Source organism: Parasteatoda tepidariorum, chromosome 7 (assembly GCF_982258835.1).
Source record: "Parasteatoda tepidariorum strain Cologne lab strain chromosome 7, Ptep-v5.0, whole genome shotgun sequence".
In the NCBI taxonomy this organism is placed as follows: domain Eukaryota; kingdom Metazoa; phylum Arthropoda; class Arachnida; order Araneae; family Theridiidae; genus Parasteatoda; species Parasteatoda tepidariorum.
Window position 1 is genome coordinate 25650925 of NC_141761.1, and position 26515 is coordinate 25677439.

The following is a 26515-nucleotide window of genomic DNA, read 5'->3' on the forward strand; positions in this document are numbered from 1 at the left end:
TAAATACGATTTAATTTTTTCAGTGCCTGTATCAAAGTAATACCATGTTTGGTACTACATATGTTTGATATTATACATATGTTGTGGAGGTTAAAATTTTTTAAGTTCCACTTATTTAAATTAAGAATCAAATATAAAAGATAATTTTCAAAGTAAAATCTTCATAAAACAGAGGAAGTTGATAAATAGGAATTTTATAATCAATATTTAAAGATTAAGTGTAGGAAAGAAAGGAGTAGATTTTTTAAAAATTTATTCTCGAAACATTTCTATGAATACAAAACCTTGTATATTATCAAAATTTCATCAAACACAAATGCAGGAAGAAACTAAACTTTTATTGGACAAAAATGTAGCAGATTTAAAAAACTAAATATAAATTTATACAATTAGGATTAGAAGCAAGCAATCACAAAGTTGAAAGAAACATATACTACATAAATTACAGTTAAAAGGAACATACTGAATGCAAATTTATTGAAAGTAAAGTACTATTCTATCAAAATAGGTAACACCTATACCTAGAAACTTAATTATTTAACAACTTGGTGGGAAAATTTATGTCATTGAAGTCCATCAGAAATTAATAATGAAAGGTAAATGATGAGTTTTTATGTGGACATTCACTTGAAATTTGACAATGGTTAAACAAATATTTTTTTTTAAAAAAAAAGCAATAAAAATTACTAATTAAGAAATAAAGTTTGTTTCAGAATTAAAAAAAATATAAAGTTGGCTTACACATGACAAATATTTATTCAAAATTGGCTTACACATGACAAATATCTATTCAAAATATATCTCACAGGAAGAAAATTAAAATAAGCTAAAAAAAAAGTCTAAAAAGTTTAGATTTTGAACAATACTTTTGCTCTGGAGGCTGCAGAGGGCCGACACAGGAATAGTGATACCACTGCGAATAAGAGTCGCACAAAATAGTATCACCATACCGCAATCTTGTTTGCATGAATAACATTCCCATGTCATCATTCTCGATTTTGTAAAATCACATTTTTAACCAATAGCCACCCATCAGAAGTAAAGAACAGCTTCACTTCATTAATTTCAACACATGATTCCATACAAGAAGAAACCTTCTCTATACCACATTCTATAGCAGCTTCTTCTTCAAAATGCCTTTATTTATGGTCTTCGATAATGTCTCATTTACAAAGCAGTTCATAAGCATATTTTTTTCCCTCCAAAACTGCTTTTCTTGTAAAAGGAGTGGGCCTATTACCTTTCTTCCTCTTCAAACCAACAACTTTTGTCGTTAAACCTAAAAATATTTTAAGAAAAAAAAAAGCTAGATAAAAGAAATCATTGCAGAAGATAAAAATTGCTAAAATAAAAATAAAGTAGTTTTTAAGGACGATGGGAACCCGGCATAAATAATAGAATTTATTTTTGGGCCATTTAATGAGTGATTTTTTTTAAATATGCAAAACAAAACAAAAAGGAAATTTTTTTTTAATTTTAGAAAGAATTGCTAAATTGTGTATTGTAATCTCATTTGCTAAATTGTGCAGTTAGAAAAGCTAAGGAAGGGAAAATAATAAATCTGACCAAATTGAAATTGTTTTAATGCAAGATTAATATACTTGTTCCTTTCACATTATTGTTGCAGTTATATTTTATAATGTTAGAGTTAAAAATTGTGTCTTTAACAATAAAAAAGATTCAAATACAGTGGTACCTTGAGATACGAATGCCCTTACATACGAGTTATTTGAGATACGAGGAATGGCCTTGCAAGCCCTTCTCGTCCTCGACAATGCTCCCGTTCACCCACCGAGCCTCGAAGTCTATAGCCGAAAATTGTGCTGTCGGCTAAGTCCGTAGCTTCGAAGGATTCGAACTCGAAGTGCCAGCGGAGGAGGAGATTGTGCCTCTGAGAAAATCCATGGACCTGGTGATGGGTGAGCATTCGGGCGTACTGCAAGAAATTGGATTCGAGGAAGAACCAGAGGTGGAGGAGGTTATCTCTACAAATGAGATAAAAGAATTCTTGGGAATGTGGAAGAGAATTTCACAGTTCGTGGAAAAGAAACACCCTGAAAAAGTTGAAACTGGTAGTACATCGGAGCTATTTAATGAGACTTGCCTAACTCATTTCTCCAGCATTCTGAAAAGGAAGAAACAAGCCTCCTTGGACAGTTTTTAAATCTGGCTAAAAAAGCAAAGACCAGTGAAGAGAAAAGCAGTGACTAAAATTAAGCATATAGTAGCATTTAAGTTGTGTGTAAGTTGCATTTAAGTAACCAAAATACAAATATGCATGTACACTTTATAAAAGCAGTTTTTTCTGCTTTGCATTCTCTTTTATTATGTTTTAATATAGTACTTGTCATTTATAAATACATTTTTCTTATTCAAAAACACACAACAAAAACAATTGAGGGTAGCATTTTTGGGGACGGAACGGATTAATGGCATTTCAATGGGCAAAATTGCTTTGAGATACGAGCAAGGTTAGGGAATGAATTAAACTCGTATCTCGAGGTATCACTGTATATGTATTAGTGAGTTGGTGATGATGCGTTATTTAAACTCCTTTTAATTTTGTTATATGCATTTTATATTAACTTTTTGGATTTATTTCTATTTTTAAGCTTTTACAATACTATTTAAATAAAAATATTTACACAGTAAAACTTATAAAAAAAAGATCATTATCATAAAAAATACTATGTCATAATTTAAAGTGAATAAAGATATTTAAAGAGATATGAATTATATTAAATGTCAGCACAAAATCACTATTTATAATAATAACACTCCGAATATATTCTTCCTCAATCGGAAACAAATTGTTTACTAATATAATACTATTATATGCATTAAATTATTAAAAAAATTATATTGTCATAACAGTTTGCATAACTAAAGTCAATGTACTTGCTTTACTTACAAGTATTTCATTGAATTTATTTTTAGAACACAAACATTAAATTTGCCTCAAATCTTATTTTACTTGGCCAAAAACAAATTCAGAATTTGAATTTTCTATGTGTCTTTGCTTCTAACCATATTTTATGGATACATAAAATTTAAAGCAAGGACTGCATATGAAAATTTACTATGCTCTTATATATAACTAAAATACATTTGACATTATGGCAAGGTAAAAAAACAGGGGATATTTCGTATTGTGATCTGGCGAAGCAACTACAATTGCCAAGGTGCCAAACAGATTTTAAACTTGCAAATTTTTTAAAAAATATATGTAGATAATTGCCTAGGGGTAACTACAAGTTATACATTACGAGTCAGTCCCTTTCTATGACATTTCTTTTAGTTTCTCGCGGGTCACTGCCCGGAAGTTTCCTGGACTTTGCGATTACTCTGTCGCAGATCACGATACAGAAATCTCCATTAACAACAGTTTGAGCAACAACAATAAGTTCAAATAGATATTATAATATTCACACGTAAGTCAGTGTAAATCACTCTGAGTAACAAAATAATTTCTTAACTATACAAACAATATTATGATAGAAAATGGAGATAATTAGAGTAAATGTAGGAAAAATTTTTACCTATATGAAATGGAACAGAAATATAGATACTTGGAGATTCACATATTTGTGAACTTTCTCTTGGTGCTCAACAGGTATCAGGCTTTCTTTAGGCGAAGAACGGAACAAAGATTCGGAGAGGACATGGTCATGATCCTCATTCATTGATTTTATCTGCAAAAATTGTTTATCTGGAGACAGCAGCTGGTCAATTTTGAGTAAAGGTTCTGGAAAATAAAAAATTTTTTAAACAAACTACGTATAAAAAATGTATAAACTAAACTCTATAAGGGCTTGCAGACACAATATAAAATAATAGATAGCAGGTCAGAGAACATATAAAACAAGAGTGTTAAATTGTTCTTTACAAGGTGTATAGTGACTATTGACATGGTGACATCAGGAACGATGTTGCTAATCAATTAACACATTTTAAATAACACATTTTAAAAATTAATTAAACAATACAAAATTTACTTACTTGGATTGGCGACTGTTATCTGTACATTTTTTTTAATGAATTCTTCCACCATGAGTATTTCAATTCCAGCGGAGCCTTATCAAATTTTTTAAATTTCTTTGAAGCATTTTGTAAAGTTTTCGCTTCTCTCTTCCAGAAGATCGTCCTTTTTTCTTTTTCAAATTCATGAATGGCTATTTGTTATTCTTCATATGAAGAAAATCAAGATGCTACAAAAATTGTAGCTGCCTTGACTACGATAAACAGAGCTAAATTATTTTTGAAAAAAAAATCGGAGAGTCACGTGGACAGATACGCTCTATGATTGGTTAAAAATTTGATCGGTAAGATAGCAAAATGAATTTTACTGCGCCGATAATCGGTGCAATAGACACTCCGTTTTGTTTTCCCTTACATCATCATGATATTTATTATGATGCCATCTAAAAAACAATGATTTTTGAAAAACAAAAAATGAATCTTTTTAATCAAAAAAGATATTTATAAAAAAGGGAAGAAAAGATTTTTTCTTATTAAGTCACTACAAATTACGACAATATAATTTTTTTAATACTTGAAATGCATTGAAATATTCTTATGTTTTAAATCTGGCAACACGCTGCTTTTATGGCTGAATTGTTTGTTGTGATTTTGGAAGCTTGTACGTCGAAGTGAAAATATAAATATTATTCCCACATTTAAGCCTTACTTTCAGATACTTTTAACTGAAATCAAACAGAAGTTTAATATAGCTATCTATAATAAAAGGTCATTCAGCTACAAATTTATGATAAAAATTAAGCGTTATTTTTCAATACCTGGTTCATTTGTTTCGTACTCGTAAAATTCGAAAATGGGTACAACAAGCTCTACGAAACGTGATAGAGCTTATTCATCAGACAACGAAGGACCACCCCCCTCTTGCAAAGAAGGTAAGGTGTTCGAATTTAGTGCTGGAAACAGGAAGGAAAAGTTTGGTTACCAATCGTCACTGGATGATTATGATGATTTTTCTAATTTATCCAGAGATAAATCAGATGAAATGAATAGGCCTGGTGAAAAACTTTTACCAACTGTTTTCAAATGGGCTGGTGGTGGTAAAGATGTGATGATCAGTGGTTCATTCTCTGATTGGAAACCCATACCTATGGTTCAAAGTCAAGGAGATTTTGCCCTAATATTAGAAATACCCGAAGGAGAACATCAATACAAGTTCAAAGTGGATGGCCAATGGCAGCATAATCCAAGTGAACCTACTGTAGATAATGATGTTGGATCGAAAAATAACACCATATCTGTTAAAAAGTCTGATTTCTTGGTATTTGAAGCTCTCGCGGCAGACAGTATTGGATCTACCTATACAGGATCTCCGCCGGGATCTTATTCTCAGGAGATCCCTCAGCCTAAGCCAAATGAAAAGACGGTTCGACCACCTGTCTTACCCCCGCACTTGTTGCAAGTGATATTAAACAAGGATGTTATGATGGCTTGCGAACCAAATCTTTTGCCAGAACCTAACCATGTGATGCTGAATCACCTCTATGCACTTTCTATAAAAGATGGTGTTGTTGTTTTGAGTGCAACACATCGTTACAAGAAGAAATATGTTACTACTTTGTTGTATAAGCCAATTTAAGTCGAGATTTGCATTGAGACTCATTTTATTTTGTAGCTTATCTAGAGTTTATTTGAATGCTGCTCTTAATGGCACATTTGTCATGTTTTGTTTGAATTATTCTAGTGAAAGATATGTATACTATTTTCCTAAATGTAAACAGCAAATGTGCGTAGTAATATTTTCACAAATAGTTTTAATTGTGCCCGATTGCTATCTTTTTAGATTATATTCGGTACTTAACGATTAGCCGGAAACAAGGACATTCAACTACTTTTTTTTTAAAAATTTCTTTTACCTTTATTTTACATAATTTTGTGAGCATTCATTTTGTCTAGTGTTTAGAAAAATAAGTAGTATAAAAATAAATGAGTTGGTGGGGAAGCCTATGCCATTTTCAACATTTTGTCAACTTGTGTCTAATGAAAAAGTACCAATTATTCTTACAAATATTATGACTAAGTTTATGAATTATAGTAATTTCAAATTTGTGTTAAACAAATTCAAATATGTAATTCAAAGTTTAAGTGGTACTTTTCCATTTTGTCAGCGCAAGTAATTTAAACTATTTTATCTATATTTTTATATATTTAAAAAAAAAATCACTTAAAAATTTAAAATTAAAAAACAGTTGTATTCACTTCCACTCAGTAAGTTTGCGATATGATCACCTGCGTTCGGCGAAATAGAAAAGTACCATTTTAGCTCATCTGAATACAGCATATAATATCAATCTCACAACTGTATTATATGCTTAATTTATTATATTCAATAAATATTTTCTTTAAAATTGTGAGTTTAGTGATGAAAATGTATTCTTTGCTTTCATAATTTAGAATGAAACTAAACACATTTTTGTGAAAGATCGTATTATTGAACATTTGTACATATCTAGTATACAGACGTTTCAACAAAATATCTTACTGTGCTTATTTCTTATTTTAATCATAACTTAAATCTTTTGAAAAAGATTTTACTTTGTATTTTATAAATGTTATGCATTGCTTATTATATGTATGTTACAGTACACAACTTTTTTAATCACTATTTGTATTTTATTTGTACACCAAAAAACTTAATAAATAATACTAATTAGTAATGAAATGCAAAATTGGGTTTTTAGGCATTCAATGTTTTACTGTCTTAAAGAAAAGCTAAATTTTAAAATGTATTGAGAATTGTTAAATTATGTAATTCTTGTTAAAGTTGAGGATTAATACTTAGTTGAAGCTTGGAGCAAACTGAATTTAGAGACAGATTATTTTAAATTGAAACAGCATACTATTTCTGAAAATCAATTTCTGGTCTGGGACATCACCATTAGTTATTTTCTGAGTCAAATTTTCATGGTTCAGGATTAATGACGTACGCTGATTTCGAGCCTTGCTTACTCTTTAGAAGTTTCTTCCTCTTCAGTGAAATTACCATGTCAATTTTCTATCTGTGGACAATTAAAGAGTATCAAAATGTCATCACATTCATAAAAAAATTAAGAAGTTTTATGTGATTTTGAAGTCTAAAACTTTTAGTTAGTTAATTAGCATATGGCTATGTAAGACTTGATGAGAACCAGTGATGTACAACATGCGACCGTCTAACTAAAAATCTTTTGACTTAGCCATTGAAAATGAAAATATGGGGGGAAAAATACAAAGTAGCAGAAAAATCTCTTCTTTTCTTTCTTTCATCCCTGTTTTGTTACAGTAAACTAGTGATGTGTTTAAATATTTGTTTAAGATAGAGGATTTAGTGTTTGTGATGAATTTTAATTTGTTATGCATTAATACAAATATATTGAAATGAAAATTTCCAAAATCTAATAAAGTGAATTAAAAAGAAAAAAAATTCCAATGACAACCTCTCATTTATCCAATACTGTATTTATAGCTTCAGTTATAAATTGGTATTTACCTAATAATTCTGTAGTTAACACTTTATTGTAAATGAAAGTTTTCAGTTTTATGTATCTAAAAGTTTTAGGATCTAATTTTCTAATCAGGGTGCGTAGCGTTTGTGAAAAGTACTTAAAGGTGCTTTTTGGGGGATTCTGTTTTTAAAAGCTTTTAAAGGTGTTTTTTTCAGTTGGCGTTTTTAAAAAGTGCTTTTTTCCGAATAATTTTTTTCCTTCCCTTCAGTGATATCTGGTGGATCCCATGCATTTAACGAAAAATGGGGAGTTTGCTACGTTATAATTCACACGGACTTCATGTTGTACCCACGTTATGACTTGCCCATGCGCACACACTTGAAACCGAAACCCGAGTGCTCCAGTTCGGATATAGAATATCAGATCCTTATAAAAAGTTTTTCTTTTTTAATTTATTTTAATTTTATTCTTGTTTATTTTATTTTACTTCTAACACTTTTTTTGACGTAGGGGGTAAGGGTACTTTTGTTCTGAGTTCAGGGTCAAGTTGAATTCACTCGGTGATGTGAGAAAGAACTGATTGTTTCGATTTACGCCCGTTTCTTTTTGGGGTTTTTTTAACGCTAAAACTGTTTATAGAAAGTTTTTGTTTTTCAATAATATCATTGATTGAATATGAATTTTTTGAGTGCTTGAAAATTTTTGTAAAGTGCTTGAAAAGTTTTTGAAAAGTGCTTATTTTTGATTCAAAGATTTGGCTACGCACCCTGTCTAATTAATTGAATAAATTATCTTATTTGTTTTGTAATTGTATTTCTATTTTTGTTTCAATTTATTTACATTTAATATTTAGACACATTTCATGATCTGCAGCCAAGTATAAACACACCAGGTTTACATTTGTAATTCATTTGTTTGCATTCAAATTCTTAAAGCATTTTTTTGCTTGTTGCACCTTTATGTTATATTGCATATCAAAATTGTATTTCTCAGTTTTTTTGTCCACTATCCACCTACAGAATGGTGGTGCATCCTTGATGCAAAGTGAATTTTTTTAAAAGCTTATTTTAAACAAATTGCTACACCTTACATTTCTTTGTTGATTGTAGTGTGCCATTTGTTTATCAAGCTTCAATTAAAAGTGAACAATTTTTCTCCGATATTTCTATATATATTTCTTTAAATCAATGTAACAAAATATTATTAATTAAAAATTTCATTACAGTATAAGATAATTTTATTGCGTTTTGTAGTTTTTGTAATATTCATTTTTAGGACCAGAAGAATTGAAAATTATGTGACAAACATGCTATAATTTTTGAAAATTGTGTGGGTGACCTGGAAAACAACTTTAAAAAAAAAAATTTAATTTGGAAAAATAAATTTTTCTTCTTCTTTATTAACTAAAATTTTTCTAATATTCCAATAAGATTTTAACAACCTTACCTAGGTCAAGAAGGTTTCCAAAAATGTTCTTAGAATTAAAAGAAGGTTAAGTTGCTTGGGAACTGTAGAAATAATTTTATCTGGTAAATAAAAATATTTTCCAAAAAAAATAAAAATTCAGTGATTTTGTGAACAGTTGAAATTTATGCGGTTTTTTCTCCAGGTCTCAATAATTTGTAAGACACAATTTATATTTATCGAAAATTCAATACTTAGTAAGATACACATTTGTTGCAGTTTTTCGTATTTAATGATTTTTTATTGATGTTCAAGATTTAGTTATTTGCTATAATATTTTAAAAAATACTATTTTTCCTTTATATTATTCATTATTATTTTTCATTCCAATAACAATAAATGATATTTTTCATCATTATTTCAACTTTCTATATTGTTAATTTTTTTTAATTTTAAATTTGCAGTTAAATTAATGAATTTTCCTATGTTGATTTCCTATTTTTTGTCATGATTATGTTGATTTCATGTTTATGTCTTTCAATAAGGATGACTATATTTAACATAGTGTAAATGATAGGTTTTCATTGGGAGAATAATCATTGAACGAGTGTAAATAATTTTATTTTATTGATTAGTTGCACAAGAGGATTCAAATCAATATTCATATGTTTATAAATGTATTTAATATTTTTTTATTTTATTCTAAAGGAAACATTAAGGTTTTTTTTTTTTTTTTCTCTTCACTTATCCTTAAACTCTATTTGAAAGATGTGAATTTTTAGCACATTTCAAACAATTGTGAACCTTTTTTTGTTACTTTTTTAATTTGATATTTCTTGAAAATTCAGCTGTTGAAAGTATTAAGCAACTCATTACAAGATTTAAATCAACTAAATCAAATATAGGATAAATTCTTAACAAACTTTATATATAATGTATATCTATAAAAATCAGTTATTTCCCTATGTAGTTTAGTACAATTTAGAAATAGTGTAGTTTAGGTAGTTGTTCTACTTTATGCTTATTAGAGAAAATTGAATATAAACTCGCCTGGTTAGATGCTCAATACTTGGAGGTTTCATGTTATTATGAAGAAAATTATGTATATTAAAAATATATCAATTTAAATTTGTTTAATTCCATATTTTTTGACTTTGTAGATATTGTAAAAATAAAATAAAAATGAGTTTTTCTAGAAGTGTGCATTTCTTAATTCCAGCAATCTTGTCTTGTCTGTCAACAAGTGTCAATTTATAGCAAATGTAAAGTCTAATTTGTTTTGCTGATAATTTATTTAAAAAAATTCTATATATATTTTTTATTTTTACTATATTTTTGTTTTGGATCATGTATGTGAAAAACATAAAAAATATAGTGATTTGTTTCTGCTCTCTATAAAAACTGATGGTGTTTAAATTTTTATGGGTTATGTTGACAATTTTTAATTATATTGAAATTTTTTGCATTTAGTTACTTTGATATTGATTATAAAATAGTTTATTATTGTTACTTTCAGCAATTAATGATGTGTAATAAATTTTTTTTTCTTAATTTTTGTTCATAGTGTGTAGTATTTCCGATTTTTCTACTTTATATTGAACCATGTTAGCTGAGATAAAGTACAACCTCCTGTACAAAAAAAAATGTTTGTTGAAAATTATTGTGGTTTGTTAAATTATTTAATATCTAAATATTACCTATTCATATTAGAATTCAATAAAACTGGCAAGACTCATTTTTAATAGTAGTTTTTAGCTGCTATTTTTTTTTTTACATTTTGTAAGGAATTTTAAAAAAAAATTTCCTTTCTATTGTATTTATATGAAATATAGCTAAGTCTGTGAAATGACTTAGGTTTTGCAAGAGAAGGAGACATGAAACATTAGTAATATTTTTTTTTTTAATAAATTTAGAAAAAGAAATTATGTTTATAAAATTTTATTAACAAACATTTTTTTGAAAATGCGTTCCTTATTTTTTTTCTTAAAAGTATTTTATTTTTAATCTGAGATTTATAAACATATTTTGTGCATTCTGTGTAACAAATGCATTTGAATCTGGGATTAAATATAGAGAGAGATCTTGTTAAAGCGAACACCCCCTCAACCGAAAAATTGCTCGCTTAGAAAAGATGTCTGCTTTTTGAGAAGGATATGCTGAGAAAATTAATCTTTAAACCATTTTAACTAAATCATTATGATGGGTAGATGAATATATAATAAGAAATAAGGCATTGCTCTAAAATTTGTTTAAATTTAATAAAATTGTGATGGTTAACATTGAAGGAAAACAGAACAAATATACAACAATTGTAATAATTAAATAAATTATGTTCAAAGTTTAATATTCATCTAACAGAAAAAAGAAAGATCCAATATTTTTTTCTTTTTAAATTAGTATCTTAATTGTTTTTTTTCTTGTTAAATTGGTTGATGCATTTACAGTTCAGGTTTATTTTTTACTCAATTTTCACAGTTTTTTAGAGAAGCGTTTTCAATTCCCCAATAACCTTTGATTGGAAATTCTTAGAATGAGTTACTAATGGTTTCCAAATGGAATAAATTCCCTCTCTGAAGCACTCATACAATAAAGAATTTTCTAAAATGCAGCCAATCAAAATCTATTAAGAAATTTTAGGTTTAGATTTTGTATTTTTTTTTTCTATCTTCCACTTGAAAATATCCTATAATAATTTTTAAAAAAACAAACGAACTATTAAACAATTTTTATAAGGCTTAATTTTTTTTTTCTTTTTTTAAGTTTTTAAATAGTTTACAGACTCAGCTTTGTATCCAAGTTTTATTATTTTCTTGCACAAAATTGAATTGTAGGTCTTAATTATAAAAGTTTTTTTGAACTAATGTATATGAGGTCTAGATTTGAAAAAGGCGAATCATTTGATGTTTTATGTCTATTTCAACTAGTGTTTTTATGTTTATTAAAATGAGTGGTTTATGTTTTGCAGAGGATAGTAAAATATACTGGAAGTTTTCTTGAATTCTTTTATAACCAGGAATTAATTTTTTTTCGTCACTATAAGTATTTTGAAAAACTTTTTTGTGGGAATTTTTTTTCCTTCAGAATTTTAAACTAAGTTATAAATATAGTGAAATATTTTACTCAATTTTTTCTTCTCATATCCTGTGCTTTCTCAAATATAAGCAGCCTTATTTATTATGCATATTTTTGAACCATGTGTATTTTTGTTGAAATTTCTTTTATTGTATTTTTTCTACTTTTTACTCTTTTCAATTGATGATATCAGGCGAGTGCAATCGAATTCTTCTTCTTTTTTTCCCTTTAGAATTGCATGAAAATTTTTATGCAGTGAAATCGTTGAAGAATGTAATCAAAAATAATTATGGAAAAGTACTGCATACCACAGACATAATGTTAAAAATCCGAGTAAAATGTTTATACTTGGTCAATCGAAAAGACTTATGTAGAGAACCCATAGTCCAAAACTCATAAGCTACTCCTGAACTAAAAATTTGTTATTGTGTTATTCCAGTATGTTGAAATTATTTATTACAGTAGGGAACCGATTATCCGGAACGATCGGGACCATCGCTATTCCGGATAACTGATTTTTCCGGTTTTCTGGATCGCTACAAAAAGCCGTTTTTTTTATTGTTAAACCCAACTAAAAAAATAATATTTGGAAATAATCTTAAAAAGAAGAAAAAACGATGAAGTAATACACTAATGATTATTTCCAAAATAATGGTAAGGTAAACATCTTTCAAAAAAGAAAGAAAAATCCTAAAATCTTATGAGGAAAAAACATTATTTTTTTAAAGAAATGGCGGGAAAATTTACCGAATTTCGTTCCGGTTTTTTGGTTTTCCGGTTTTCTGATTTCCGGATAACGGGTTCTGTACTGTATATTAAAATGTGACGGGGAAATTGAGCTAATATTGTGGCTAATAACTGGGGGGAAAATGTCATTTTGCTATCCTTGAATTTAAAAAAAGTAGTTAATACTGGAATTATTAGGAGAAAACTTAGTTTAAAATTAAACTGATCAAGGAATAAAATTTTTTTTTTCAAACTTTAAGTTTGAACTAGAATTTTACTGTATCATTGTTATTATTATCGTCATCATGATATTTTTATTATTTTCAAATTCCCTCATACCTTAATTGACTTTGACACTCTATGAGACTAATAAAACCAAGTGTAGTGTTTTTTTATTTATACAGACGTGCCATTTTTCTGTTCGAAAGGTGTGATCATAAGACCATAAAATTCTAAAATAAGAAGTAAACATTGATTGTAGTTACACGTCCATCGAGTTTGTTTCAAAATGTGTGGAAAAATTATTGTCCAGTGCTTTATTTTTCTCGGAATTTCAGCGATTGGTAAGGAAACTAAAATTCTTATTTTTGTCTAACTGTAGTTTTTATCTTTTCAGATTGAAATATAGGGCAGCGATGTATGATAGAGATATTTTCTAGAACATGTAAATTGCGTTAGCATAAAAATTAAGTTTAGTCGCATCCAACTATAAGAAAATTTGGCGTTGTCTGTGTACGGTGGGTATGTGTCTCTCTCAATAGTTAAAAATTTCAATAAAGTCCCCCCCCCCTAATATTTCAGACAAACTAAAAAAACAGTTTTTCGTGAATCATTATCGATTTCAATTTAACAATGTTAAGAACAAATAAATATAAAAAAACTCATTTTAGGGATATTAAAAAAAATGAAATAATTTTTTTTTTTTTTGTGAGGTTTTGAGAAGAATTGTAACCATGTATTTTAATTTCGTCCCCTTCAAAAATTGAACACCTATGTAAAAAGTCAGATCATGCTTGATTAAAGTGGTCAAATGCAAATTTTATTTGGAAGGAAATTATATTGTCAAAAAACTACATTTTCTTCGCATTAAAAAAGTTAATGAGCAAATAAATATTAAAATAGTTTCTGGACACACAACAAATTCGGAACTACGCCAATAATTATTGGTAAAACTGATACCTGAATAAAAAATTATTAATGTCTATGAATAAATTTTATCACTGGGAAAATTAGTTCACTTTGTGAACTAGAACTTGATGTCTAGTTAAGTTGTAAATCTGATGAATCACTATTGAAGAAGGCAGGACGAAGCCTGAAATTATGATGCCATTTTAGAACTGTCCCGAAAGAATGACTATAAACACCAACAAGTAAAGGGAGTACTAATTGGGATCAATTACTTTATGCACGGTCAAATTCTCACAACCAAATCTTGCTTCTGAACTCTGTGAAACGTGAAGTTAAACTTGAGGAGACACGTGGAAGTTAACGCGACTCCTAAAATAAAAACATATAATGAATAATTAAGTTGATTGAAGAATAGAAACAATTAACAGAATGCCAGCCATAATTAAATAATAATAAATTTAATAAAAGGATAACAATTAAGGTTACAAGTTAGTTAATTCCAGATTAAACATCGTGGCGGACAGGTTGTCCCAGTAATATACACAGGCGTCGTCACAGACCGAACTGAGAAGAAAAAACAGGTGCAGTTAGGTCTGCAATCGTGATTGTCCTTATCGCCAACTGGCGACGTAAGTTTGCCACATTTCGGCGTTTAGCTTGAAATTGGCTTAAAAACAGCAGCCGCTGCATACTCCCTCCGCAGTGTAACGGTTAAAAATGGACATACCGTTGAGGTCTACGAATTGTTCTACCGGTACGAGTTGTGTTGGCTGGATCAATCGGTTTCACTGTCTCTGAGTTTTTTGCAGGAACGGTTGATTCAATCGACTCGACTGGAGAAGGATAAGTATGTTGATTAGTCTCTTTGGGCAGGAAAGCTGGTTTAAGCCTGTCTATGGAAATGGTATACTTTTTCCCCTTAAGTTCGATGTCGAAAAGTTTGTCACTTCTTTGCAGAACTCTATACGGACCATCGTACGGAGCTTGGAGTGGCTTTCTAACAGCGTCGTGTCTGACAAATACATGTGAGCAGTCCTTTAAATGGGGATGAACAAATATTGTTCTGTGTCCATGACGAGACATCGGGGCTGGTCTCACATTTTCGAAGTGGGATTGCAAGTCCAGGATGAGTTGATTTTGGGAAGCACTGGTCGGTGACGGAACGAAGAGTTCGCCAGGTAGTCTGAGAGGTCTTCCATAGACCAATTCGGCAGTTGTGGCTCCTAGATCCTCTTTAAAGACTGCACGGAAACCTAGTAGCAATGTAGGTAGAGCTGAAGACCACTGCTCGGTATTATAGGCCTTCAGGGCTGCCTTTAGTGGACGATGAAACTCCTCGATTAAGCCATTTCCCTGAGGATGATACGGAGAAGTCCTGATGCGTTTGATGCCTAGGAGTTGTGACAGGGCCACGAAAAGTGAGCTCTCGAACTGCCTGCCTTGGTCAGTAGTAACACGGACAGGACAGCCAAATCTGGAAATCCAATGAGTAAAAAAGGTCTTTGCAACTGTGTGTGCAGTTATGTCAGGAATAGGGACAGCCTCTGGCCACCGAGTAAATCTGTCGATCATAGTTAAACAATAGTAATTCCCGTTGGATGGTGGAAGAGGACCCACAAGATCCAGGTGTACATGTTCGAATCTTTGTGACTGGTCTAAAAAATTACTTACTGCAGATTTTGTGTGGCGAGTTACTTTTGATCTTTGGCATGGGACACATTGTCTAGCCCATTCTGCACAATCTTTACGTATGGACGGCCAAACAAATCTAGATCGCATCAATTTTGAGGAAGCGCGAATCCCAGGATGGGATAAATTATGTAAAGTAGTAAAAACTTTTTTACGAAATATTTCAGGAATGTATGGCCGGGCTGTGCCAGTTGATAAATCACAATAAATTGATTTACCACAATCAGGCAAGGTTATTGCTTTAAATTTTAAGACGTCGGAATTTGTCAATAAATCATTTAGTTCCTCGTCGGTTGTTTGTGCCTGTGCAATTTCGTTATAGTCGATTGTGTTGGGCATAGATATTGCTTCGATTCTCGATAGTGCGTCTGCCAAAACATTATCTGATCCTTTTATATGATGAATATCGGTCGTAAACTGAGATATGTAATCTAATTGTCTCGCTTGTCGCGGAGAGCAATTATCAGAGCGCTTTCGGAATGCAAAAGTTAGAGGCTTATGATCTGTGAAAAGAGAAAATTCTCGCGCTTCAAGCATATGTCTGAAATGTTTGATTGCCGCATAAGCTGCCAATAATTCTCTATCGTATGCGCTATAAATCTTTTCAGCTGGGGAAAGTTTTCGAGAGAAAAAAGCAAGTGGTTGTGCATCATTGTTAACTATTTGCGCTAAAGCCCCTCCTATTGCGAAATCCGACGCATCCACGTGTAAAATTAATTTGGCATTCGGTTTAGGGTGCGACAACAGCACAGCGTTTGCAATTAATTCCTTACACTGTTTAAAATCATTATTAGCTTGATCTGTCCATTCAAGTTTCGTTTTGTCTTTCTTTTTGGCTCCTTTTAAATACGCCGTCAAATGTATTTGATTTTGTGCTATATTCGGTAAAAATCTACGGAAAAAATTTAAAATTCCTAGAAATCTTTGAAGTTCATTAACGGTTTGAGGTTGGGGATAATTTAAAATTGGTTTGATTTTGTCGGGTAATGGTTTTGTACCATCTTGAGAAATAAGGTGTCCTAAAAATGAAATTTCAGGTACACCGAAAACACATTTGGAAGTTTGTATAGTTAATCCATACTTGTTCAAACGATCAAAAACCAAACGTACGTGTTTTCTATGCTTTTCTTCAGTTTCACTAAAAATTAAAATATCGTCGAGATAAACGTAGCAAAAGGAAAAATCACCAAGAATTTCATTCATAAATCTTTGGAACGTTTGAGCTGCTCCACAAAGACCGAAGTTCAGATAGGGAAACTCAAAAAGGCCAAATGGTGTACATACCGCGGTTTTCTGTACATGTTCCGGGTGCACTGGTATATGAAAATATGCTCTCACAATATCGAGTTTTGAGAAAATTTTCGCACCATAGAGAGAGTTTGAAAAGTCCTGTATGTGCGGGATTGGGTAACGATCCGGAGTTGTACACGCATTTAATCTGCGATAATCTCCTACAACACGAATACTACCGGAACTTTTCGGAACCACGTGGAGCGGAGAAGACCACGGTGACTTGGATGGTCGACAAATTCCCTGCTCCATCATGAATTGGAATTCTTTTTTAACGGATTCGTATAATCTAGGGTTTAATCGCCTAGGCTTACAATGAACGGGCGGTCCGGTGGTTTCTATATAATGCACAGTACTATGGTTAGAATCTTTTAGTTTTAATGACAATTTAGTTAAATCTGGGAATTCTTTTAACATTTTATGATACTCCGATTCTCCGGAGATGAGTTTAATTGAACTAATAGGTTTAGGTTGGGCAAACATACCCTGTATTTCTAACTTAGTTACACTGTCAACAAGTTTTCGACGTTTTAAATCAACTAAGAGGCCAAAATTCTCTAAAAAATCAGCACCTATAATGGGTGTTGGAATAGTTGCAATTAAAAAATGCCATTTAAAATTTCGTCGAATACCCAGATCAACATTGATTAATTTTGAGCCAAAAGTTTTAATTTTCGTGTTATTTGCAGCGTATAATTCCAAAGGCTCAGGTCTTAATTTTTTAGATACCTTAGGCGCGGGGATACAAGATACATCGGATCCCGAATCAACTAAAAATTTTAAATGAGAACGTTTGTCGTAAACATAAAGGCGACATGAGTTTTTGGCTATCGGGATTGCAGTCGCAGACACTTGTTTTTCGATAGCCGAATCTAGTTTTCCGGATTTTTAGTTTGATTATAAGAACAAGGCTCTCTACAATGTTTTGCACGAGCGCCAAATCTGTTATGGTAAAAGCAAAATTTTGGGTCGCCTCGCGATCTTGAAGGAGTTTGATGTCGGTGGGGAGATTTGTTATATCGTGATCGAGACTGATCTCTACTACGCTCGCGAGATAATCTCTTAACTTCTACACTCAACGAAGCTATCTCGTTTCGCAAAACGCTTATTTCAGACGGAGGATTGCGCTGTGAGCTTTCCGTAGTGTGTTGCCCAATAGCAAATACGCCAGTTTCTGTCGGAGTCGTACGGACTTCTGAAATTTTGTCAGCCATTTTGGCTAAATTGTCCAAAGATTCAGAGCTAATTGATAAGATTGTTTGAATTTCTTGAGGCAGTCTCTGAAACCATAAAGTTTTCAAAAAATCATCGTTGACGCTTTTACCCCCTAATTCGCGCATTTTTCTCAATAAATGGGACGGCTTAACGTCTCCAAGATGCAATTCAGAAATTAATTGGCGAATTTGTTCGTTTTCCGAAGCAGAGAATTCGGCTATTAACCGGTCTTTCAAAGTGTTGTATCTATCCGCAGCAGGTGGCGCAAATAAAATATCGGACACTGAGGATAAAGTTTCAGGATCTATTGATGAAACGAGGTAATTATATTTCGTTAAATCATTAGTGATTTTAGCTAGCTCAAAATTACTCTCTACCTGAATAAACCATAGTTTAATTTTTGATTTCCATAACGGGGGAATTTTTACTGAAAGATGGGAGACCTGAGATGCATTTGAAGAACGTGCAGCATTATCTGCATCATTAACCTGCTCCACCACATTCGGCATTATTTTAAAGTGTTAGGGCAGCAAATAAAATTAAACAATTTGTATGATGTAGTGATAAGCGCAAAGATCAAATTAAACTCGAAAATAATGCAAATACATTTACTAAAAATGGTAAAAAGGTTTAAATAATTATTGCAAATGAAAGTGATTTTCAAACATTTCGGAAGATAATGCAGTATGATAGCAGACTCCGTACATGCCGTAGATCAATACTAACAGTAAGTTTAAATCAAAGATACTAGCAGTAAGTTAAATTAATACATTAATTTAAACATATTAAAGCAACAGTAATTTTGAAAAGACCAATCACAAAAAGACAACAGAAATTCGATAACATACCCTTAAAATATCCATGTGTCCATCCATCCATATCTCCTTGCGATCACAAGTTTGTAAATAAAAAAGAATTTCAAAAAATAACGCTAAATTTTAAATTTAGTTCTAAAGGAGCAAAAGTTATTAAAAATTTAAGCTGGTCTTCGCATAAATTTAGAAAGATTGCATAGATTCAAAGCCGGGTCACCAGTGAGGAGACACGTGGAAGTTAACGCGACTCCTAAAATAAAAACATATAATGAATAATTAAGTTGATTGAAGAATAGAAACAATTAACAGAATGCCAGCCATAATTAAATAATAATAAATTTAATAAAAGGATAACAATTAAGGTTACAAGTTAGTTAATTCCAGATTAAACATCGTGGCGGACAGGTTGTCCCAGTAATATACACAGGCGTCGTCACAGACCGAACTGAGAAGAAAAAACAGGTGCAGTTAGGTCTGCAATCGTGATTGTCCTTATCGCCAACTGGCGACGTAAGTTTGCCACATTTCGGCGTTTAGCTTGAAATTGGCTTAAAAACAGCAGCCGCTGCAAACTATTAACTGAATATTTACAAATACTTTTAGAAGCTAATTAAATCTTAAATAATATTATGTAAAAAAAAATTTTTAATTCAGAAACGTCAAGCAATAATTATTTTATTCTTCGCAGTTTTTTTACGAGTACTTATAAACATATATGGCAACGTTACTTTTAAAAAGTAACGAGTAAAAGTACAAGTATTTTTAAAAAAAGTAACGAGTAAAAAGTAAAAAGTTCATATTTTAAAAAGTAACGAGTAAAAAGTACAAGTAAAAGTACAAGTACTAAGCAAAAAAAGTAACGATTTAAAAGTACATTTCTAGGAAATCGAAAATTCAAAGTAACCTAAAATTTTATTGAATAATATTCTTATGCTCTTTAAAGTTTTTGCCAAATTGTTGTCATTTATTTAATTATTTTTAATTTTGAAAGTTATGGATTTAAATTTTTTTTTAAATTCGAAAGAATATTATAATATAATTTTATAATATAATCGTATCATATAATTTTAAAATCAAATATAGTTTTAATTTCAAACTTTTTATGGATTTGCACGAAAAAGAAATTTTATCTATTGATTTTAATTTTTAGTTTATTATTTTTATTTATTTAAATTACCATTGATTTAAGATTGTTTTACTCTTTAGAGACGCGTTTCAAAAGCACAAACGTAAACAAAGCAAACACAGGGTTTCAGATAGCTTTGTGATCTTTGAGCTAGTAAAAAATAATTGAATATGCAGTATAAGTTGAAACAGAAGGTATTTAAACACGAAGTTAGCTGTGAATGCATGTATATTGCACATTAATTTTATTAATTAAAAAGAAAACATAAGCATTTTTTTTCAATTTAATATTTTTTTTTTTAGAAAGCTTACCGAGTTTTAGAAAAAAAGTAACGATTTCGTTCGATATTTCCGTTACAAATACTTGTACTTTTTCCCTAAAAAAGTAACGAAAGTACAAGTAAAAGTACTAAATTTAAAAAGTAACGAAGTACAAGTAAAAGTACGTACTTTTTACTTGTTCCGGCGGTACAAGTAACGAAAGTAAAAGTACTGCCATCTATGCTTATAAATAGCAACATTTACAACTATAAATTTCAAACATATAAAAAGCATTTTGACTGAGAAATCCTGTTATACATCTGTGGTGTTATAGATTTACACTACCCTACAATAATAGAAGTGACAAAGACTTTTAAAGTTATACTAGGAGGCTTCGCCCCCTGCTCGCTGGTGCTCGCCAACCCCCGGAACTGCTTTCGCAGTTCATTTCGGATTGCTTCGCAATCCGATGCTCGTTTTACTCGCTCATTGGATACGTTCTTAACGTCTAGCTTTTGTATACTTTTTTGAACACTGAAGTTCCGAATACTTTTCACTGTAGAAAATTCTAAACCTGTACATTTCAATATTAATTTGAAATTGCAAACAGTTAACATATGTTTCTTAATCACACTATTCTAAATTTCAGTTGTTGAGAAAAGTAACTGTTGTAAGTTTTGTTTTAAAGTCTTTCCCACAAAAGGGCTAAAGCCTTGTAAAACAATATGAAATAGTAGTCTGCCACTGAACGCCGGATGTAAAGCATCGGCTTCGCTAAAGATAATTTTGTATTTTTAATTCTCTGAATGGCGCCACCCTAATATGGAATTTGTAAAATAAATGTATATATTTTTGATTGTTGATGAAGCCCATCATTTTGCGTATTCATCAGTGTTCAGAAGCAGAACAACTATAAGTTCTTTATTTTATCACAAAAATATAAAATGTATAAAAAACAAAGAGTAAGAAAATGAGTATAGTCATAGAAAAAGTTCAAATTATAATATAGTATTTATCAGTTAAAATAAAACTTTTTGTTTAAGTCATTGTTAACAATTCAAATTTCTCCGAAGCAATTCTAAACCTTAATTTTGCTCACTACGTGCTCTTGCGCGCCGAAGCCTATCAATTAAAACGTATTAGCGTTTTATATAACATGGATTAGCCATATGATGCTCACTACGTGCTGTTGCGCGCCGAATCCAATCAATTAAAAATGAAAACTGTTGCCAGCGCGAGAAAAGAAATATCATCGGTTTTATTGATACATACATACATACATACGTACGTATTAGCGTTTTATATAATATAGATTGAAAGAAAAAAAAATTACGACAAAATCGTAATTCATATTTCCATAATTTTTTAAGTTAAGCTTAAGAAATTGTATGCATTTATATCAAATTACAAGTTTATTGCTTGATTTTCTGTCAAAGGGTGCACAAAAATACTTGTTTTCTTTCGTAATTTATTGTCGGTCCCCGAAATCGTTGAAAGCTTTAAACTTTATTGCAAAGTATGAAAAATTGCACGAAATAAACATTTCTAAAGTTAGAAATTAGTCCTCTAAGTATTTCGTGAGAAATTTTGAAAAATTAAAAACTGAAAGTATCTTTTCCATTATTGTAGGGTAGTGTATATATTCTCTTTGCGCTACCCCTCTCGATATTTTCCAGTAAAAGGATGCTTTCTTTCCGGAAGTCAATAACCTACACACAAGGTTAAAAAGCTTTGTTATGTTCTCATAAATGTTGCCTGAAAATAACCATATGCTTTCCGCTGTGTTTTCAGGCATCATTTATATCTTCTTTTTTGAGGTGAAGAAATGGTGCCCAAATCCGTAAACTCCATCGTTCCCGATTAAAACTATTTACTCAGAATTGAATAAGGCAAAAGTTTGAGTCAATAGGACTAATGGCTAAAAGTTATAATGTTTCTACGTACGAAGGGTACAATGTTTGGCTTCTACTTATTTAAACATCTGCTAACTAGACAAGTGAGGTATTGTTTCTTATGTATTTTTTAGTTAACAGCTAACAGCTCAGAAGTTGCATCACCTGTTGTGTATGAAAAGCATTATTTCTGACTTGAACATTTAAACTTTTATTTTAAAATTCTTTTTCTTTTTTTACTCGAATTTCATTCATTCGATTCAGTAATAAAATATTCACAACGTCTGTATAGATAGCCGTGATATAGCAATATCAAAAGTGTATTAATAATGCTTTTGTCAAACACGGCACTTGTGATAAATAAAGTCAACATAAAATTCCAAACTATTATCCTATAGCTTGTAATTTGGTCTCATTAGATTCAAGGAATTACATTGCTAAACTTGGTCGCAAGGACTGAAATTCAATTATCCCCCAAATCAACTTGATCCCCCCCCCCCAAAAAAAAAACATTCGTACAGAGAAAAATGAGGAGTTTTTATATTAGTATTTAGAAAGGCTAAAGCCTTCTGTTGGGAGAGCGTAGTTAATTATACCGAAAAAATAAACTTTGTTTTGCTATATTAGCTGGACTAATATGCAGGGCCCGCCTAAGCATTCACCAGTTCGCCAAATGTGGTAAAATCAAAATCGAAAGAATTTTTTTTTAAACAAATCAGTATTTTTCATTCTATTACATTAATTTTCGGTAGATGAGCCGCATAACCAATTAGAATGGGATCCAAATAATATAAGCCTGAAACAAACTACCGTAAAATAGTTTTCTATGGGAAGAAATTAATCATAAAAAATTGTTAAGATTTGCATTTGACGAAGACTTTTGAAAATTGGCGCATACTTTTGATATTTGGGTAATTTACAGGGGCTCACGTGGGCCCTTAATATGTACTACTTTTATTAGTAAAAATTCAAAATCTTTTATTTATGACTTTTTTATGTGAACGTTCTATTTACTTTTAAATAGTTTTTTCTTGTTATAAATGTATTAATGAATGATTTTTTTAATGAATTTCAGCTCACTGCGGCTACCAATGTGTTAAAGATGATTTCCAATCGTTCCAAAATTGTTATAAAAACGTGGATGTCAAATTGCATGATACTGGAGAGGAAGCACTTAACAGGTTCCATCGTATGGACATAAGATGTTCGTGAGTAATACTTTCATTTAAATTATAATAAATGTTTAATCCATAACGAAAGATTAATATTACAATTTATTTGGGTACTTGAACTTCAAGAAGAAGATCTCTGATGCCCACACATGTGGCCTATGGAGTCAGCTGATAGTTGTAAGCAAAACGGAGTGGTAAAATTGAGCTTAGTATAGGGTGGACCAATTCATACATCCCTTCATTCATCCAAAGATCGTAATTTTGACCTGAATCAGAGAACGATCTATCTCCAATTCAGTACCCCCAGAGGTATCGATTTGTTATGGGAACATGAAGGACTTTAAGACTCGACAGATTTAACGTGCGTCAGTAACCATTTACTACATGGAGAGTCTTCGGCCGGCAGGGATCGAATCCACGACCACTTGCACATGGGCCCAATGCCCTACCAACCAGGCTATCCCGGCCCTATAAGTCTCATTAACGAGTAAAATTACATATCATTTATTTCTTCGTGACACACAATTTGTGTTTCTCAGGTAAATGTTTTTTCTTTGTAAACCGGATTGTTATTTTTCAAATCCGAGTATTATGGTACATTTTGTTACGATTAACTGTTGACAAAAAGGTTCTTATTTAAAACTGCAATAATTATACATTTTTTTAATAGAATGTTTCTTGCTACAGAGAAACTATTGACTTTAAAGATGACAATGATGAATGAAAGGCAATTAGCGGCGAGAGGAACAGTTTTGAGTTCTATTAAATAGTTCTTATAAGGAGAAATTATTTAAGGATGTTTTTGCTTTTTTTTCATCAATGAAAATTAAAAATATAAATAAATAAAAATCAATTTGAGTGAGCTCGAAGCTGTGCATACGATTTTACTGAAAAGGGTCGACTGAACACTTGAACAGACAAGTATTTTCAATATTTGAAAAAAATATATTTATATGTTTTTTTTTTTTTAAAGTTGCCAATTTGGTGAAAATTTTCCATCAAGATAAAAAAAATCATTGAACGCGATGAAGAATTTTTAATTTTCGCATGTTTTTATAACCTCAAACCATACAGTGGTAGAGTAACTTTTCAGTAAGGAAAATTAGATCAAAAACGCCTTTTTTTTTCAACAAAATGTGATTTTTTTCCGAAATTGATATTTTATGCCATTTTCAAAATTAAAAATTGGAAATAATTTTCATTAAAAAGGCACGAAATAAACTTTGCCTAGAACGAACACTCATCAGTTAAAAGAAATTTGCAAATTTTTGTTTAACAAAAGAGTGTTTACAGAACAGCCCTAAAGAGTTATGCTATAAAATTTCTTGGATGACTTAAAATGTTGGAGAAAATGTTTTAAGAAGATTGATATTTAAATTTTAATTTTTCCTACCAGATTTCCTTTATATTTTTTGATTAATGATGTAATAAATCCAAACGGTTAAGCAATTTTTTGCTCGCCCTTTCGTTCAATTTTTTTTTTTTTTAAATCATGTTTCCAATGGAAGTTATATTAGTCGAATGCATTTTGTTGAATCTCTATGTAAGTCGGATGAAAATAATAGAAAACCAGCTGTTTGTAAATATCGTTGTGAACCAAACACAATTTTTTTTTTGGCCGAAAGTATTTTCGTTGCTATTTTAAATTGTGTTCACAAAATACAAAATAAAGCACTTTTATAAACATACTTAGGGGAACCCCCCCCCCCTGTTCGCTACCGTTCAACAACCCCGATGATTACTTCGCAATAATTGTTGTTTCTTTGCAGAAAACAGTTTTCTTTTTCACAGAAGTTGAAATTATTCTTCTAACTTATATGAACTGAAAAGAGTTCTGTTTGCTTACGTTTATGCTTCCACTTCTAACGTCCAAATATTATTCTCTATTAGTGTTTTAAATATTTAGTTCTATTGGTGAACGGAAGAATTTTTTCAAAGTAATCATTTTATAAAATAACATTTATATTTTTATAATCTTATATAAAATTATATTGTTCTAACAAATTTGGGGAGTTTATAATCCTAATTTAATATTTTCGCTTACCATCCGGGCGGATATGTTAAAACCTAATGTTTGCATCACATTGTGCATGAAGCTAACAGTTAAGTTCTAAATCATTGAACTAATCTCTATAACGGTAATTTATAACAATATATTAAAGTTATGCGGACCAGGTGGCCGAGTGGTTAGCGTGCCTGACTGCGGAGCCGATGGTTGCGGGTTCGAATCCCGCTCAGGGCATGGATGATTCTTTCTCTCTGTGTTCCATGCGCTCAGGGCATGGATGGTTCTTTCTCTCTGTGTTCTATGTCCTTTCTCTTATGTGTGATTGTGTGAATGTGACCCGCCCTATAAACGGGTTTGTGGTTATGTGACGTGGGAGACGCTGCTCCACCGACGTAGGTGCCCAGTGGGTAGCGAAAAGAGAGTAGAAGTTTTGGCACTATTGGCCAATGGGACAATACATCCCAAGTGCCTGCCATTAAAAAAAATATTTAAGTTATTTGCACAAAAAATAATAATTGTAAAAGAGTTAATAAAATTGGACTCCTTTTTAAATAAAATAATCTTAAAATGTAGAGCTGAATTACGTTATAACAATAATAAAAAAATTAATCTCTTAGAAATTAATCTCCTGGAGAAATAATTAATCTTAATTCTTTTAGTTTTAAACTCTTAAGTCAAAAGCGTAATAATAGCAGTACAAGAAAATACTTTTAAATTAGGGGTAGAAAACCGTTACCTATATAACTTTTATTAATTTTATGTTGATGGCAACCAAAACAATATGGAAACGGATGAGGGAAAACTAGATACTACCACTTTATTTTCCGGCCAAATGCACCATCTTTATTTATAGTTAGATAATGCTAGTTTCCTTAGAAAGAAAAATCCAGGATGATTGGTGACGCTAATAAACAAAACTTCTACCATTTTCTTGCATAGTGTAATTTTTAATGTATTCTTTGATTTTTATTCTTAGGTTGATCAGCAAAATTTTTGAATGCTTGGAAGCCCAGCGAAAAAATGCTTGTGATAACCAGGAGACGCATGCTCTTGGTCAGATTTTTGGCATTTTATCACCAGTTAAGAATCCTTTTGTTTCGTGCAACAATACTGGAATAATACGACAAGCAGACTACAATCAGATGTGAGCAGTACAATTCTCTTCTTTATGTGTACGTACAAAAAGAAATTAGAGTACTGAAGGATGTGATTTAATTCATATATTTATGCAACTAAAAATAAAGTTTCAATTAAAGAA

At 30.9% G+C, this 26515-nt stretch overlaps 1 protein-coding gene and 1 long non-coding RNA gene across 4 annotated transcripts; one reads left to right on the forward strand and one right to left on the reverse strand.

Annotated features, from left to right (window-relative positions):
* Positions 1 to 317: 317 nt before the first annotated feature.
* Positions 318 to 4381, reverse strand: LOC147806961 (uncharacterized). Of its 3 annotated transcripts, XR_015435408.1 has the most exons (4): positions 4000 to 4381; positions 3540 to 3745; positions 1697 to 2125; positions 318 to 1279 (listed from the first exon to the last, which is right to left on the reverse strand). It is a non-coding gene; the product is annotated as an uncharacterized LOC147806961 (long non-coding RNA). The 3 variants fall into 3 exon arrangements; XR_015435406.1 differs by lacking the exon at positions 1697 to 2125; XR_015435407.1 differs by lacking the exon at positions 318 to 1279 and having other exon boundaries at positions 1346 to 2125.
* A 204-nt stretch (positions 4382 to 4585) lies between these two features.
* Positions 4586 to 26515, forward strand: alc (5'-AMP-activated protein kinase subunit beta-1). The gene is made up of 3 exons (XM_087167522.1): positions 4586 to 13225; positions 23153 to 23285; positions 26234 to 26515. Exon 1 carries the CDS (start codon positions 4832 to 4834, stop codon positions 5612 to 5614), a length of 783 nt encoding a protein of 260 aa, XP_087023648.1. The 5' UTR covers positions 4586 to 4831; the 3' UTR covers positions 5615 to 13225; positions 23153 to 23285; positions 26234 to 26515.

Bases quoted from the DNA above. Each gene is read 5' to 3' on its own strand.
- alc (XM_087167522.1), top strand. From the start codon at position 4,832: ATGGGTACAACAAGCTCTACGAAACGTGATAGAGCTTATTCATCAGAC.